Here is a 15642-nt window from a genome sequence, read left to right as displayed (position 1 = left end):
AAGGATATTTACTAATTTGCTTTTGTATTTAAATAAACTTAAAAGATACCTATATTTGAATGTTTTTTTATTATTATTTTGGTTTAAATAAGCAAAACAGGACATACCTTATTTCTTTAAAAAAATAATAAATCAAAAATATGCCTATCTACTTTTGATTCAACATTGAACCTTGGTTTCTCCTTAAAAGAAACCAACCAGGAATGCTACTAAATTTGACTTTCTAGCATGTACATAAAATACAATACAATCACATTCACGGTTGTGTGAAAATATGTGAAGTGCATTGTGGGTAATCAGAATGAACTAATCAGAATGCAAATGCTTATTAGTTAACCATAATGCATTGCAATATATTATCACAGAACCGCGAATGTAATTATATGGTATTTTATGTATGAACCAAGAAGTCAAATTCAACAGTAAACCTGTTTGGTTCCTTTTAAAGGGACACCAGCATTCTCTGTTTCATTAAAAGTAGATAGGCATATTTTTTGGGAATTCTTTATTTTAAATAAATCAGGATATTCCCTATTTTGTTTATTTAAACCAAGTTATTTATTCCAATATAGTCCTTTTGTTTTAAAAAGAGAACTATTTCAGAGGAAAATAATGCAATCAGGACAGCTCTTTATCCTATAAAAACAAGGTTATTTATTATTTTGCTAATTTAAACTTGAAATATGCCTGTATTGAAATTTCAATTTTGGTTGAAATGAGTAAGCAAACCAGCAAATGTCCTTATTTCTTGAAAGAACATGCCTATTTACTTCTAATTCAACATTAAACCCTGGTTTCTCCTTCAAAGGAACCAACCATGAATACTACTGAATTGCACTTGCTTGGATAAAAGCACACACAAAATACCACACAATCACATTCACGGTAGTGTGATAATTTGAATAATGCATTGTGGGTAATCCGAATGAATGCATACAAATGCATATTAGTTAAACATAATACATAGTGCGTATTGTAACAGAGCCGCAAATGTGAAATATTTGCAAATGTAAAAAAAAGGAGGGCAAACTATGCTTTAAAAACATGAAGATGGTGTTTGAAATTATTTTTCAGCTGAAAAAAGTCTTACCTTTTATCTTAAAGGGATACATGCTCGCACTAACATCCCAAGCTTTGACTTGCAAGTGGAATAATGGCTAGTGGAAAATTTTATTCACAGAATCATTACATTTTCATCAGCAATCAGACTCTGCTTTTTTAACATTGTGCACATTTTCTAATGTAGCAAACAAGAACAAAAACACGAAAAATGAACAAGTGGGAAAGTTTTGATTCAGCTTCCTGCGTTTTCACCTGACAAACCATGGTGCCTCGCCTCCCCTTCAATTCTAGACTACGTCATTTGATCAGCGTTTCTGTTGTGTATTTTCAAGGTCACCACCCCCCTTCACAAAGTCCGAGTTACTGCTGCACATACAATGATTGACAGCACATTTTTCCACAATGTTATGTGCTGCTTTCAGTGTGCTGAACCACAGACGTGCGGCACACTTTTACAATGCTGAGCAGTAACTTCTTTTTTTTTCCTAAGCAGTGGGAAGCAGACAAAAATGTAATTATATTACAAGCACAGAAAAATGTTAGACAAATTATAACTGGAGTAGTTTTCAGTGGTGTAGGCTAATAAATAATGAAATTCTCAGAGTAACTCAAATGTCATTCTTTGGCATTGCTAAGTGTAAACTTGTCCATAGGAAGAGAAGCATTGTTCTGGAGGGACAATCACTGGAGGGAATTGACAGTAATTGACATTTGTGACAATCCAATGCCTACAGAGACCCCACAAGGATTTAGATGGTACTGTAATGCAAGTTGAAATCATTTTGGGTCACGTACCCTAGATAAACTGGTCTCCCTATTATGAATAAAACTATACTCAATAAATTCCAACTTAATTTTATTGAAATCACATTACAACCAGAACATTTTTTTGAAAACATTCTTTGCCATGTTATTAAACCATGCCCATCTGGAATTGAAACAGTCACAAAAGGCTATACGATTAATGGATTTTCAAATTGGAAAAATTAACACTAAACTTTGTATCTGGGGCTTTTTTTTTTTTTTTTTTTTGCATTGCCTGGAGTGGAAATTAAAGGGGAAGGACTCATCTCATAGCATGGCATAAATAGTGTAATAATCAAGATCATATGCCAGGACTCCAAATATAGTTATGATTCAGCTTCTGTTTAGAAATGGTAAACTGTCTGTTCAGACCACCCAAACTCATCTAGACACGTTCGCGGTCAGCGTCTGTTCCTAGTTCGGCAGCGAGACGCATCCCAGCCTTGCCAAACTGAAACGAAGCGGAGGATCTCGGAGCAAGGGGCGGGATCCGGAGGAGGGAGCCAATAGGAGCGCGTTACGGGCGGGCTCTCTACTCCCACCAGGTGTCCAGCCTCCGCACGCGCACCTTCTGCTTGTAGTGGTACTCCTTGAGGTGCTCCTTGAGGGCGTTGGGGATGGGCAGCTGGTCGATGCCGTCGTAGGTGGTGCGGCTGCTGATGACGGCTCGGCAGACGTGCTGCAGGCTGAAGGGCCGCGTGCGGTGGATGGGCCGGGACAGCAGCGGCTCGAAGAACATGCAGGAGTTGGGGTCCTTGTAGTGCTCCAGCAGGCCGGTGACGGTGGGCGCGTGGAAGACGCTGGGGTCGTGCACGTCGAAGCTGAAGTTGTGGTTCCACTGCTCGATGCGCGCGTGCAGCGAGCGCCCGTAGCGCCGGAAGCTGACGGAGAAGAGGTAGTCCTCCTGCGCCGAGTCGCGCAGCAGGAAGGTGCCCTCGGGCTTGCCCTCCAGCAGGGTCTCCGCCTCGTAGCGGTCCATCACGCCCCAGTAGCACGGCAGGTTGGTGATCTGCAGCAGGTCCGGCACCAGGCAGTGGATGTAGTCGATCTGCGTGTGCACGCGGAAGCCGTCCTGGGGCTTGGGGCACTCGGGGAGGGGGGCGGCGGCGGCGGCGGCGGCAGCCATGGCCAGGGGGCGGACGGGCCCAGCCGCACCCACGTCTGGCTCGGGAACCGAGGAAGAGGAGGAGGAGGAGGGGGGCGGAGCCTGGGAAGAGGCCACCACCTCGTCCAGGGTGTCGAGACAGCTCTGCAGGAGGAGCTGGTGCTGCTGCTGCTGCTGCAGGAGGGTGGCCCGGTCGTCGCCCGCCAGCTCGTTCATGCCGTGCGCCAGCTTGGGCCCCAGCTTGTACAGCGGGTTGATCTGCGCCGTCACCTCGAACGTGTGGATCTGGGCGTTGGGCGGCGGCTCCACGCCCTGCTCAATGCTGATTCGCCGACGCTCGCGCAGCCGGTCGTCCTCGTCCTCCACCAGGGCGGTCAGCGGGGAGCCGAGGGCGGGGGCGGGCGGCGCCCCGCCCAGCGTGTCCAACAGGGCCGGCTGCGAGATGGGCACCGTGTGCTGCTTGATGAGGTACCACTTCTGCGCCAGCTCCGAGCCCGCTGGGAAGGGGCAGTCCTCCAGCATGAGCTCGCTCAGGTGGATCTTGCGGCGGGAGGCAGAGCTGGAGAGGGCCTGCACCTGAGGAGCGCTGTGGGTCTTGATGGGGAAGCACTGCCCCACCGCGTCCTGGATCTTCTGCCGCAGCGAGCGACTACTGCCCGCCGCCTTGCCCCCCGCCCCCGCCTCCGCCTCGCCCCCCTGGGCCCCCGCAGCCAGCCTGCCGGGCCCCGGCTCCAGGGAGCCAAACGTGGCTGAGCACTGCCGCCTCGCCGGTTCCCCCAGCGCCGAGCAGGACCCCCGGTTCCGGGACTCACGGCCGCTCAGCAGCTCCCCGTACTCGAACCCGTCGCTCACCGGCCGCTCCAGCACGTGATCGTTGGACACCCGCCCTTTCTTCTTCCCCCTGCCGCCCTTGCGCCCTCCACCCGCTTCCCTCCTCTCCTCGGAGCGGCTCTGCCGAACCTTGGGACGGGCGCCCCGCTCCCTGTCCTTGCCCCTATCCCCTCCCCCCTGGGCCTGAGACATGGCTCTGTGGGAGTCAGCCGGGGAAAGGAGCACTGGAGGATCTGTCAGTGCCAAACTGTGCTGTAAAACTGTGTCTCTGTGTGGAGTGCAGTGTCAGCGGCAGGGCTCCAATCCAGAAGCCGCTCATACGTCGTCAGCTGTTGGCCAAATGGGCTCCCATCACTGCTGTGTTCAAAAAAGAAGGTGCCAACAAAGTACAAACATTACGTTTAACATGCATCAACAATCCAAAGGCATCCCATGCCAGCAATCAATTAGGTCTTGTCATTAATGTTAGTCTACATTAAAACCTAAACATAAGCCTACCACATTAAGCCTGAACATATCACAATTGCATGATTGAAACAGTTTTTTATATATATTAACATGACCCACACTTTTACTTACCGTTTGATGTCGTAGTAATACTTGTCCAAAGCTTTTCTGAAGATCTGTAGACAGCCATGGGTTTGAAAAATCAAACATTGACACACAAAGCAAACATTGACACACAACAAAGCAAAGTGATTACAGTCAGATAACACCTGTGAATTTAATGTCAGTAGCACTTACTCCCCAGTAGTCCTGACAATACAACTAGTGAACTAGGAGTGTCACTTATTTACAAGTGAATAAAACACAGCCACCTTGAATACCCAACAGTACATAGCTGGAAGTGCGGTGTAATAGATATGAAGCCCTTTGGAAGATCAATGTCTGCCTTAGTTTAAGCCTGCGTTTCGTCACACCAGTAGAGCAGCATCACAAATAAGAATCATCTCATTTACAAGGAGGTTAATCACACTGTTACTTAGTTAGCTGAAGCAACTTAGTTCACGCTACTTTTACTCCACAGGAAAGCAACCGAAATGCCCGGCTAGCTGACTCCTTGTGGACTAGCTAGCCGGAACTAGCTACAGTTCAACCCATTGTTCAATTTAGCTAACGCAAGCTGGCTAGCAACGAACGAACCGCCATGTCACTTAAAAGAGACACAATAGCAGTTAATATTACTCTGTAAGATCGTTTTAATATTTTAAACCTGGTTTATTAGAAAAACTTATTTTAATATACCATTGATAACGACAAATACTGTTGTATCGATTAAGCTAGCCACCGTAATCAGCTAGCTATCTATATACAAAAATGTCAGCCCCAGAACAGTCATTTTAAACAAGCACTTCAGTTCAGTTGAAGCAGATAATCACACAGGATATTCTGCCTTTAGCCAAACCTCTTGTATGATGTTGCGAAATCTTACCAAGACAAAAGTTTCATTACAGTACAAAACGAACATGTAGATTAGCCACTGCAGCCTTGCTATCCTTTGTGTTGAACAACAGATAATACCTGTACTGCACTTTATGACAACAGAGAAGCGATATTCTTTTAAAGGGAAAAAACACGGGCGCATTGACTTCTAGTAAAACGTACATCGCCCTCTGCTGTTTGGGAGACCAAAGAACAATAACGTCAATCAAAAGTTAAACTTGTTTTTTTATTAGATTAAACACGCGAAACTCCCGTGTATTGAATCAAACGTCTTAATTTATGTATGTTAATTTAATTTTAATTTTTGCGCGGAGTACAGCTAAATAGTGGTCCTTTATTTATGAACACTCATATCTAGGCCTATAGTTTGAACATAATTTTTACCTTCCTTCTTCTGTAGTGTTCCAGTGAGGGTATTTCACTTTAAAGACGCTGCGAATCTTTTCAAAAACAAATCGTTGAATTAAGTAGACACATTTTATTTATTTACTTTAATAAGCCAGGAACATATAGCCTGCTTACCTTTTCCAAATTGTTGGTATGGTATGTTGATATCTGGCAATTCAGTGCCAGTGTCATCAAAACTTTTATAACATTTCCAATGTCAAAAGCCAAGTTAGATAGCTTACAAGGTTAATTTTATTTTCTCCTAGTATCTATATAGCAGCTCAGGAGGCAGAGTGGTTGTCCCGCAATCAGAGCAATGTAATGTAATGTAATGGAGCATTGTGGTTATGATTCCGGGCCCTCAGGGCAAAAAGTGCTGAAGCTTACTTAAGACACCAAAACCCTAATTGTTTCTGCTGGTCAACACCTTGCATGGCTGCCTTCTTTGTGTGCGAGTGTGCATGAATGAAAGGGATTAACTGTAAAGTGCTTTGTGTAGCTGTAGTTTCTGGAAAAATTCTATTTAAGTGAAGTGCATTGACAATCTTCTGGCAATCAGTGGAAATTAACATACTACAAATGCTTGGACAATACATGCTCAGTACTCAGCTGTCAAAGCTAACATTTCACCCTCAAAGAGTTAAAGTCCTGCTGACCCAAGTTTCCAACTATAAACCTAGATATGGGTATTTTATATATTTTCAAAATGTGCCAATCAGCAGGACAGGTACAGACAGCTTATATAGATTTTTCCCTCCCACTTTGAAATAATACAACAAATTTAATAATACAATAGTTTCCCTTCTTTAAGGCTCACAAAATTTTAGTTTGTAGAGAGTATTAAGCAGCACCTGTCAGGACATTACATTTTATGTATTTGTATATAATATGTACATTAGTTAATGTTTCTGTTAGAACAATTGCTGTTGAAAATATGGACTACACAACCACAGTGAAGTTTGAATTAAAATGTGAGTACAACAATCAATTTTTGCACTATAATGTGCACTTAAATGTAAAAGTATTGGGACTGTGACAATTTTTGTTGTTTTGGCACTGTACTCCGGCACATTGACTTTGAAATGAAACAATAAATGAAGTGCAGACTCAATTAAGCGCAGACTTAATTTAAGGGTGTTTACATCTATATTGGGCGATTCATGTAGGAATTGCAGCTGTTTTTATGCAGTCTCCCATTTTAGGGAAACAAATGTAATTGGACAAATAAACAATCTCAACAAAGTTGTCATATTTAGTAGTTGGACACAAATGCTTTGCATTCAATGACTGCTTGCAGCCATCCCATAGACCCATAGATGCTGTATATCTTCCCTGGTGATGCTCTGCCAGGCCTGTACTGCAGCCATATTTAGTTCAGGATTCAGGATCAACTCTAGAACTTTTGTTGGCCTTCTTGTCACAAACTAATGATGCAAAGACACAAAACTAGCCAAGAAAACAGCGGAGCAGCCAACTATCAAATTGCTTTTGTTCCCCTAAAATGGGGGGGGGGGGGGTGTATATAAAAAAAGCTGCTATTCCTACACGGATCAACGAATATGGATGTAAATACCCTGAAATTAAACCTGACAGTCAGCACTTTAATCTCATATTAATGGTTTTATTTCAAACCAAATGTACCAGAGTACAGAGCCAAAAGAACAAAAATGTTTCACTTTTCCAACTTTGGCATTTAACTGTACATGATGTATTGTAATGTATAGAGCCAATAAAATTAGATGACCACAGGGTCACAATTATCACTAACAGTTTTTAATTGAGAGGAACTTCTCAGGTAAGCAGAGGCCTAATTGTAGCCATGGTACAAAACATCAATTGTGAACTGAATCAATTGAAAACTCAAATTAATTAACAATCACGTGAATCAGAGGTCTCAAAATCACATAATTTGTTTTCACAGTATCCAAGTCAAGCTAGATAACATAGTGCTCAGGAGACACTTGGTGGTTCAATAGCCATTAACGGAAATTTTTTGAAGGGACAGGTGAACAATTTATATCTATATTAACTAAGACATCTACAGTACAGGAATCTAAAGGCACCTGTGTATTTTGGAAATCCACTGGTATTTAGTCATACTTGCAACTCTTGTATCAAATACATAAAAGGAGTCACTGATTGGATGGAACTTCAATCACCTGTTGTTCCAGATGCAAGAGATGTTCCAAAATTTCATTGACCAAGAATGGTATCAACTGACCTCTGATGTTAAGATAGCACATATTTAATTTTAAAGACGACTACCTTAAAACAGGGGAAGAAAAACAAGGACGCAAAGATTTTTTTAAATGTATTATAACAAAGGTATGAATTTCCTCAAAATAATATTTCAGACTTCATAAACCAGCAAAACATGAACAATTTTAATAAAAACCTTTAGATTTTTCATTTCCATTCATGTAACTAGCATATCAGGGAAGGACAATAAAAAAGAAACAAAACATGACCTCTCCCCTCCCTTTCAAAGTAACATATGCGTGTTAAATAATAGTAAATAATTAGAACAATGACAATGATAATATTAATAACAATAATAAAAGGTTCCACTTCCCACTATTCAAGGCTGGTAATGCTGCCTTGTGAGAGTCTGTCTGTAATGCATCTCTTTCTTAACACACAGGAGAGAAACATCAGTACCAAATTTAAAAGGTAATGACAGAAAAACAGAATCTGGCCAACACCAAATGCAGATCTGGTGTACTTTTCTCCCAAGCGTGAGGATCACAGTTGTAGGTCTTAGTTTCTCTTCCAAAAAACCGCCTGTCTGCTCTGCGTGCCCCCCAGGTGCCGGGTTCCGATGGACCAGTCGCCGGGGGCAGCAGGGGCAAATGCAAACCAATAAAAAGACAGCAGACTTCAGAGCACAGGCCAAAATGCACACCTCCAGTACCGTGTCAATTTTTCAGTGCTTAATGGCCGGTGACAAGAACAAATGAAAAGAAAGGGGGAGGGAAAAAAACAAACAAAAACAAGTAAAGGTCCGTGGAACCTGGTGGAAGGAAGAAGACCTTTTGAGCGGGTCCGTTTGAGAGAGTCCAGTGGGTGAGGGGCCTGGACCGGGTTTGAGGGCACCTGGGTCCTGTTCCCCAGTAAATCCAGCTGTGAACAGTTCCCAGCATGCTCCTCTGGAGGCGGGGCCTCTCCGCTCCCGCCCACGTGGAGGCGGAGACGTGTAGTCCTTCTGGGGGCTGGCGGTGGCGTGGTCTGCGGCACACGGGCCGGGCGGCGCTTTAGCTTATTTCAGTTCCAATGGGCCCAGTCACTTCCCCCTTCCCTGATCCCTCTCTTCCACACACCTCATTTCTTTTCTTAACAGGGACCCAAAATAATAATAATAATAATAATAACAATAATAATACAAAAACACAGGAAAAGGCACAGCCACATTTGCATTAACAGGTTGGAATTTTTCTTTTTTTTTTCACTCTCTCTCTTATGCATGCAGCAGTAAAGTATACAAATAATTATTAAAGATAAGACAGAGCTGTGCACCTGTAGCCAGTACAAATCACAAACACAAAGCTGCATTTACACGTGGGGGGTGGGGGTGGGTCACTATGCAGTGTTAACGTTTAGCGTCAGCCGCCCGCCCGCCCTCCCCCCAGCCCACCCCCGCACTGCATGGCTGGATCCTCCCCCTCTGGAATAGCTTGACAAAGGGCTCTGTATCTGTCCACTCTTTGGTCAGCTGAAACCCAACGGCTTTGGGTGCTGCGCATCGTTTCCCCTCCACTGGAAACAGATTTCACTCCGCAGTTCATTTCAAATCAGGCTTTCGGCTGCATTTAGTCAGGCCTCGTATTTACCTTCAAAATCACAAACAACCTCCTATTGAGGACAAAGGGTTACAGAGGCACTGAAGAAACACACTAGATGGAAATGAGACAAGGTGAGGAACACGCCATAATGAGCCTCGATGAGACGTCTAACAAGCACAAGAAAGTGTTCAAGACACTTAAAACAGTAGATGGTTACCAACCCTCTCCGGCTAAAGAGAGAACAGAAATGGTGAATGGGAGGACAGAATGGGTGCTTTGATGCTCCATGAAGCTTGGGAAGCTGGTATGTGAAGCTTTTACAGATATTTTCTTTAAAGTGTAAGCTGAGCTCCCAGCTGCCTGCAACTTGAGATGCATCTAACAGCGTGTGTGTGTGTGTGTGTGTGTGTGTGTGTGTGTAAAGAGTCAGGAAGCACAATCGCTTAATTTGATTCCAAATGAGAAATAAAGCAACCAAATAAAGGGAAGTATTTACTAAATGGGCCCAAACATGCATTTCTGCAATCGCAGCCAACTGTCCCACTGTTGGAAATGGAGAGCACCCAAGCCTTACGTTCTTATGAGCAATTCTAATGGCTCATGGTTAAGGTCCCTTTCCCCAGCCTATATCAGTTTTCCTGCTTTTTCCTGCAGTTTTCCTGAAAATGCTGTAGGAATTTGGGCACCTTGTGTTAAACTGTCTGAATGAAGACGACGGTGAGAGAAACGTGCACAAAAAGTAACTTCTCAAAATAAAGTTTCCAGTTTTCAACTGTCCTCATGTGGCCAAAAAAGTTGGACTACAGTCTTACCTGTGTGACTAACATTACCCGCACTCAAGTCAACCCTGTGTGACTACCACTACCTATCATCATACCTGTCTGACCAACATTACCTATCGTCATACCTGTGTGACTAACACTACCTATCGTCATACCTGTGAGACTAACATTCCCTCTTGTGATGTTCTACACGATTCTCAGCCAATCGAAAGATGTCTGATCATGCCAGACAAATGCAGCATCAAGCTAAACACAAATTTATTTAAGAAAATGTTTTTTCTAACCCTTTTACGACATGAGGCGGGGTTCTCTCATTCTAAGTAGATGCATTAGTGTCAAATGTGAAAAGCAGATTCACTGAGGGGTGATGGTTCTTTACCTCACATCAATACAAACATTAACAAAATAAAACGATAAAATAAGCACAGCTCTTAACATGAAAACACGAAAATAACCAACTAAACAATCACTAACACCTGTATGCTCATTCGCTTTTACAAAGCAAAGCAATGGCAAAGCGATAACAAACCAGTCAACTACACCATAGATTTCATAATGTTGTCATGGTTACCCGCCATAGCAATAACAAACGCTATTCATAATAAAATGTATCTAAAATAACATCTATTTTAATAAGGGGACCCACCCCTTATTTATTTTTCTTTTCAATTTGTAGAAATAAATAGTTTAGTATAGCCACTGTAAATCGACTGTGGAAGTCTGCTGTGACAACCACTGGGCCAGTTACTATCTGCAAGGTTTCCTCTGCACTGGTTAATTGGGTAGCCTCAGTATTTCTGTGAAAGGCCGAGTACTTAGCATGCATATATTCCAGCCAGACCAGCTTCCTTCTCCCTGCTGCGTTTGGTAGTGATATCTTACGGGCTGTGGCCAGCTTTAAAAAGTGAACAGTGTCATTTGAGGTAGCTCTAGTACTCTAAAATTTCCTCGCATTTTTTCAGTTGCTTTCTCTCCAATGAGAAACGCTACGAAGCCGACAACACGGCCGCTGTGTGACAGGGTGCGGAAAAAAGATACGTTTCAGAAGTCGTGGACAAAAAGGGAGGGTGGGCAATACAGGCCTTTTTCAGTTTGAGTCGCCGTGCAAAACTCCACTCCGTTTGAGTAGGGTGTCCTGGTGGACACCGGTTTAAAAAGGCAAGGCGGTGAGTGTGTTGGCGCCACGTCTAAAAGCGCTGCTGGCTTCTTGGAACCGAGACCAAACTTAACAGAGGAATTCAGCCGGAGGAACCGAGAGAGCGCCTATTTCACCCCTCTAAGTGGCCTCTTCCGCCTCAGGACGGAGTCATGGTTCAACAGAGAAGGAACTCCTACCTGCACTCCATCGGTCGACACAACCAGAGCCAAAATGGGGCAACAAAAACCAATAAACGCAGTAAGATAAGTTTACTTTGAAGCAGCCGCATGTTCCAGTGACAACACATAGTTCTTCAAAGCTGGTGACTGAAATACCATGAAAATGATCCTGAAAAGCAATAAAGGGACTAAACTGATCCGATCAGCAGAAATATCAGGAATGGAGAAGGGAACTCAGGATTACTGATCAAACGAAGCAAACGAAGAAAACGCAAATGCACTCCTGCATCATACATATTTGTTCTTCTGAATGCATGCTTAAATGCATTTATTCTTCTGAATTCACACTTAAGAAAATCGGAGATTGTACGAATCAAAGCTTACCAGTTAAAACTTTCGGAAACAATGGTGCAAAAACAACTGGCTGTCAAGTTTTCTTTCTTTCAACTTTGGAGCAGATCCCACAATGTTATGTAGGGACCAGCCTAATCAACATACACCCAAAAGAATGCATGAAGATACATGCCTACGTCAGGAGGAACCAATAAAACACCAATGAATAGCTATGTGCATAATTCAATATTATATGGCTAAGTGGATATGGTCGAGCTGAGCTAATTAAAGTCTTGCCCAGGACCTGCATTCAGTGCAATATTAATGTGTCCTGCCCCGAACTGAATGCTTTCCATTTCCCAATTTCACCTTCCATTTTACCCAGACATCAGTCATGCCTTAACACGTAATGCTGCAGAGGAAATGACTGAGGGGAAAAAAAAACTTCTGGAATTTTCTGCTGAAAGAAGAACTTTGGGATTTAACACGAATGCAAGCCCGAGGCTTTACTTTTATGTGCTGCCTTGGATTTCATGCTGATCGTACCTTTGGAAAAAGATCAACGTTCCATGAAACTGTCCCTCTCACACCATGAAAAACCAACAGCAAAGGATCTGTACACTTAAAGCTACAGTAGCACAGACGATACTGGATGTGCATTTCTTAAGGCCTGTTCACCGGTACGAACTTCTGACAGGGAATAATGGTTTCTGACAGTTTCTGACCCGACTGTTCAGCAGACCGTGCTCACACAGGGTCAGTAGTGTTCACATTTAGTGTCGTTTACCAAGCAACAGTGGGGTCTCATTAAAAATCAAGTGCATAGTTTTCTTTTGTTAGCTAAATATAATACTCATTAAGGTTTGAAACAAGCATGAGTTTTGTCTCAAATTCAACATCTAATTCAAGTTCCAGTCTTAGATTACCTCAAAGACAAAAAACCAAACAAAACCTCAATTCTGCGCTGCAAGTTACTAGACTAACTTAACTACTGTCTATGGTCAAAGGACACCGGGAACACACCACAATGAAGTTCTAATGGGACAGCTCAAATGCTTCTGGTCAAAACCAGAAGTCAAAACCAGTGATAATGCAGATAAAGCATGTGTGAAAACAACAAAATAAATCAATGTTTTCAATCAGTTTGCCTCAATGCTCCTTACACAGACTAATGTCTTTCAGCTGCTTTAAGAGTAGAATGTTCAGGAATTTGCAGAATTTGGGTGTGGAGAATGGACGTACACCACATTTGACCCAGTATCAGTCTACATCCATCCTTGAAACAACCAGAAGAGTGGGAGGAGCCTGCTCCAGATCAATCTCAGGGTCTAAGTGCCTGCCAGGTGAAAAAGTCTCCAAGTGACCAGACGTGGTGTCACGGTAACAAAGGCACGGTTGAGGACAGTTAAATATCGTTTCTCTCTGTGGCCTGCAGAGTGAATACGGAACAGCATAGGGCACTAGAGAGACAGACCAACCAAGCACACGCAGAGGAGGGGACTTCGCTTCAGGGTCAGTCTATGTAGCCGTTTTGAACAACCTAGAAAAACACAAAACACCTAAAAGCCAAAGAGACACCTGCCTCTCAATTAGCACCAACTCAGGCAAATCAAAAAAACAAATCTACTGGACAAAGGCAGAAAGTAATCACAGGGATTAATCAACACCTAATCTATGAACATGCATTTCCATTGCCAGGGTCCTGAGAAAAATGAGCAAAATTCCTAAAAGCACAACACCAGCATAGAGGAGTGGAGCCCCCAGGGCCACAGCCATCCGTACCCAACAGCGAGTGACTTAACGGCTCTAACACAGCAAATGGTATAACGTGTAAGGTCTCAGAGTGAAAACATCCAAACAGCGTGGTCAAGGGAGCGGTGGAATTTGACACCATGGCAATGTCTTGTCGCCGTACTTCGGCAATCTGTGAAAATCCTAACCACCCGATTGGCTGTGCTCCGGCAATTTGTGAAAATCCCAACCACCCGATTGGCCGTGCTCTGACAATTTGTGAAAATCCCAACCACCCAATTTCAGCCAAGACGTCAATGTGATGGAGGTTCCCTCAAAGAGCCAGAACAGCAACTCTGTTACGCTCTCTCCCACTTGTTGACTGTAGTTTACCGCATGGCCAGCTATCTTTAAGTGCCATTTATATTGAATTACATTGAATGAAGGCTGGTTTTTTGTTGGGAACAGATTGGGCTTATCAGTCCAGATACACTGTCCTTGGCAGAGCTTCCAGGGAGACTGTAGTGTGGACGAACAGACTTAAACGGTACTTGGTTCTTAGCTGACAAATAACCAATATTTTACGAAATTTTAATTCAATATTCATACTGACTTTGGCCAATGGCATTCTTTTGACCTTCAAGACCACCGTTTGAAACCACTTAAAAGTAAAAGGGGCATTTTTACACTCTAAGGAGGACATGCCTAAGTGCAGACTGAATCCATGATGCGGCCTCTACCGTCACCCACATTTCCCTTTTTTAGGCAACACTAGGTGCTCTTCAAGGGTGTACCTGCCTGGTGCTTTAGTCCTCCACCATTCGCGCTCAACGGCATTGGACATAAACTCAAATTGACAGACTGTTTCAATTTGTCTTCCTGAAGACTAATACAGTGATAGCAATTTCAACACAAAGACAGAGTGTGGGTTTTCCTGGACATCAGCAAACACATGAGTGCCTTGGGTTTGAGAGCTCGCCAAGCGGATCCTGAAGGAACAGCTCAGCCCACTTGGAATGGTGTATACTGCAGCGTGCCCACACTACCCAAGAAATGACAAAGCCTCAGTGGACAGCACTAATAAGTTCTCCTCTTCTTAATCATCCTTCTCACCATTTCACACAAGGACTGATGAAAAAGCTGAGTTAACCAACAACAGCACCCATACATCTGGAGAAATGAGGAGACACTATTCCCAGGACAGACACCACCCCAAAAAACCCAAAAGACAAAATCCACGTTCCACTCTGTAAAGGCCCGACACCAAGACCTGCTGCATGATCAGAAGCCGGAACGCACATTTCAAAAAGGCTGCTGTCTCTCCGGACAGTGATCCCCTTTGGCCCAGACAATAAACTGCTGTTTGGACACGCTTCCTCTGTTTGCACGTTCCCCTTTCCTGTCCTGTCATTGGCTTGGAACGACACGTGGCCATGCCCCCACTCCGCTGCTGCTGAAGCTGATCAGCCCACCTTGCCAGGGAAGATGCCCGTTCAGCACGCCCGAGAGCATCCAAAAAGGCGCCCAGCACAGTAGTGGCTTGGTTTCACCACGTATCTGATAACTGGGGGCTTTGGAGAAACACCCATAAACCACATTTGGATGTACAGGCAGAATCAATCGCCACTGCACCCTTTGGGTCAAAAACATTTTCTGTAAAGTACTGGTATTAGAAATGATGGATACGACCTGCTGCAAAGTTCATAAATGGACACTCCAACAAAGATCTAAGCTGCAAGCACCCAAACTAAAGGAAATCCCAGTTTTGAATTACAAAGCAAAATTATTAATAATCGGATTACCAACACCCAATCGACACAGACGTGGACACACTATTCCTCGAACACAGTTAGACATTTTACCACTTACGACAAAACTGCTGCTTATCGAAAACACCAATAATCCATGATGATCTGAACGTAAAACCGTTGGTCCGAAGTGTCACATAAGAAAGGGACATCTATGCATATTAAACAGCCTTGATTCATCAAACCAGGGTGCTAGCCTTTGACAGAAAACAAGGGAGTGGAGAGGCCTGCGCATTCAATTCCGACCGGCAGAAAAAAAA

The 15642-nt window shown here is 43.6% G+C and overlaps 1 protein-coding gene across 2 annotated transcripts; it reads right to left on the bottom strand.

Moving 5' to 3' along the window:
• Positions 1-1151: 1151 nt before the first annotated feature.
• On the bottom strand, positions 1152-5369 carry socs9 (suppressor of cytokine signaling 9). 2 transcript variants are annotated; one of them, XM_035386544.1, is made up of 3 exons: positions 5235-5369; positions 4382-4425; positions 1152-4159 (listed from the first exon to the last, which is right to left on the bottom strand). In XM_035386544.1, the coding sequence occupies exon 3, from the start codon at positions 3992-3994 to the stop codon at positions 2399-2401; it is 1596 nt and encodes a 531-aa protein (XP_035242435.1). In that variant the 5' UTR covers positions 3995-4159; positions 4382-4425; positions 5235-5369; the 3' UTR covers positions 1152-2398. The 2 variants fall into 2 exon arrangements, with proteins under 2 accessions (XP_035242435.1, XP_035242437.1); XM_035386546.1 differs by having other exon boundaries at positions 1152-4156.
• Positions 5370-15642: the final 10273 nt, after the last annotated feature.

The sequence above is a fragment of the Anguilla anguilla genome, chromosome 12, assembly GCF_013347855.1.
Source record: "Anguilla anguilla isolate fAngAng1 chromosome 12, fAngAng1.pri, whole genome shotgun sequence".
Taxonomy (NCBI): domain Eukaryota; kingdom Metazoa; phylum Chordata; class Actinopteri; order Anguilliformes; family Anguillidae; genus Anguilla; species Anguilla anguilla.
The sequence above is the reverse complement of the archived record's forward strand: the minus strand, read 5'-3'. Positions and strand labels throughout refer to the sequence as shown.

Excerpts from the sequence above, each read along its gene's own strand:
- socs9 (XM_035386544.1), bottom strand. The coding sequence starts at position 3,994 with ATGTCTCAGGCCCAGGGGGGAGGGGATAGGGGCAAGGACAGGGAGCGG.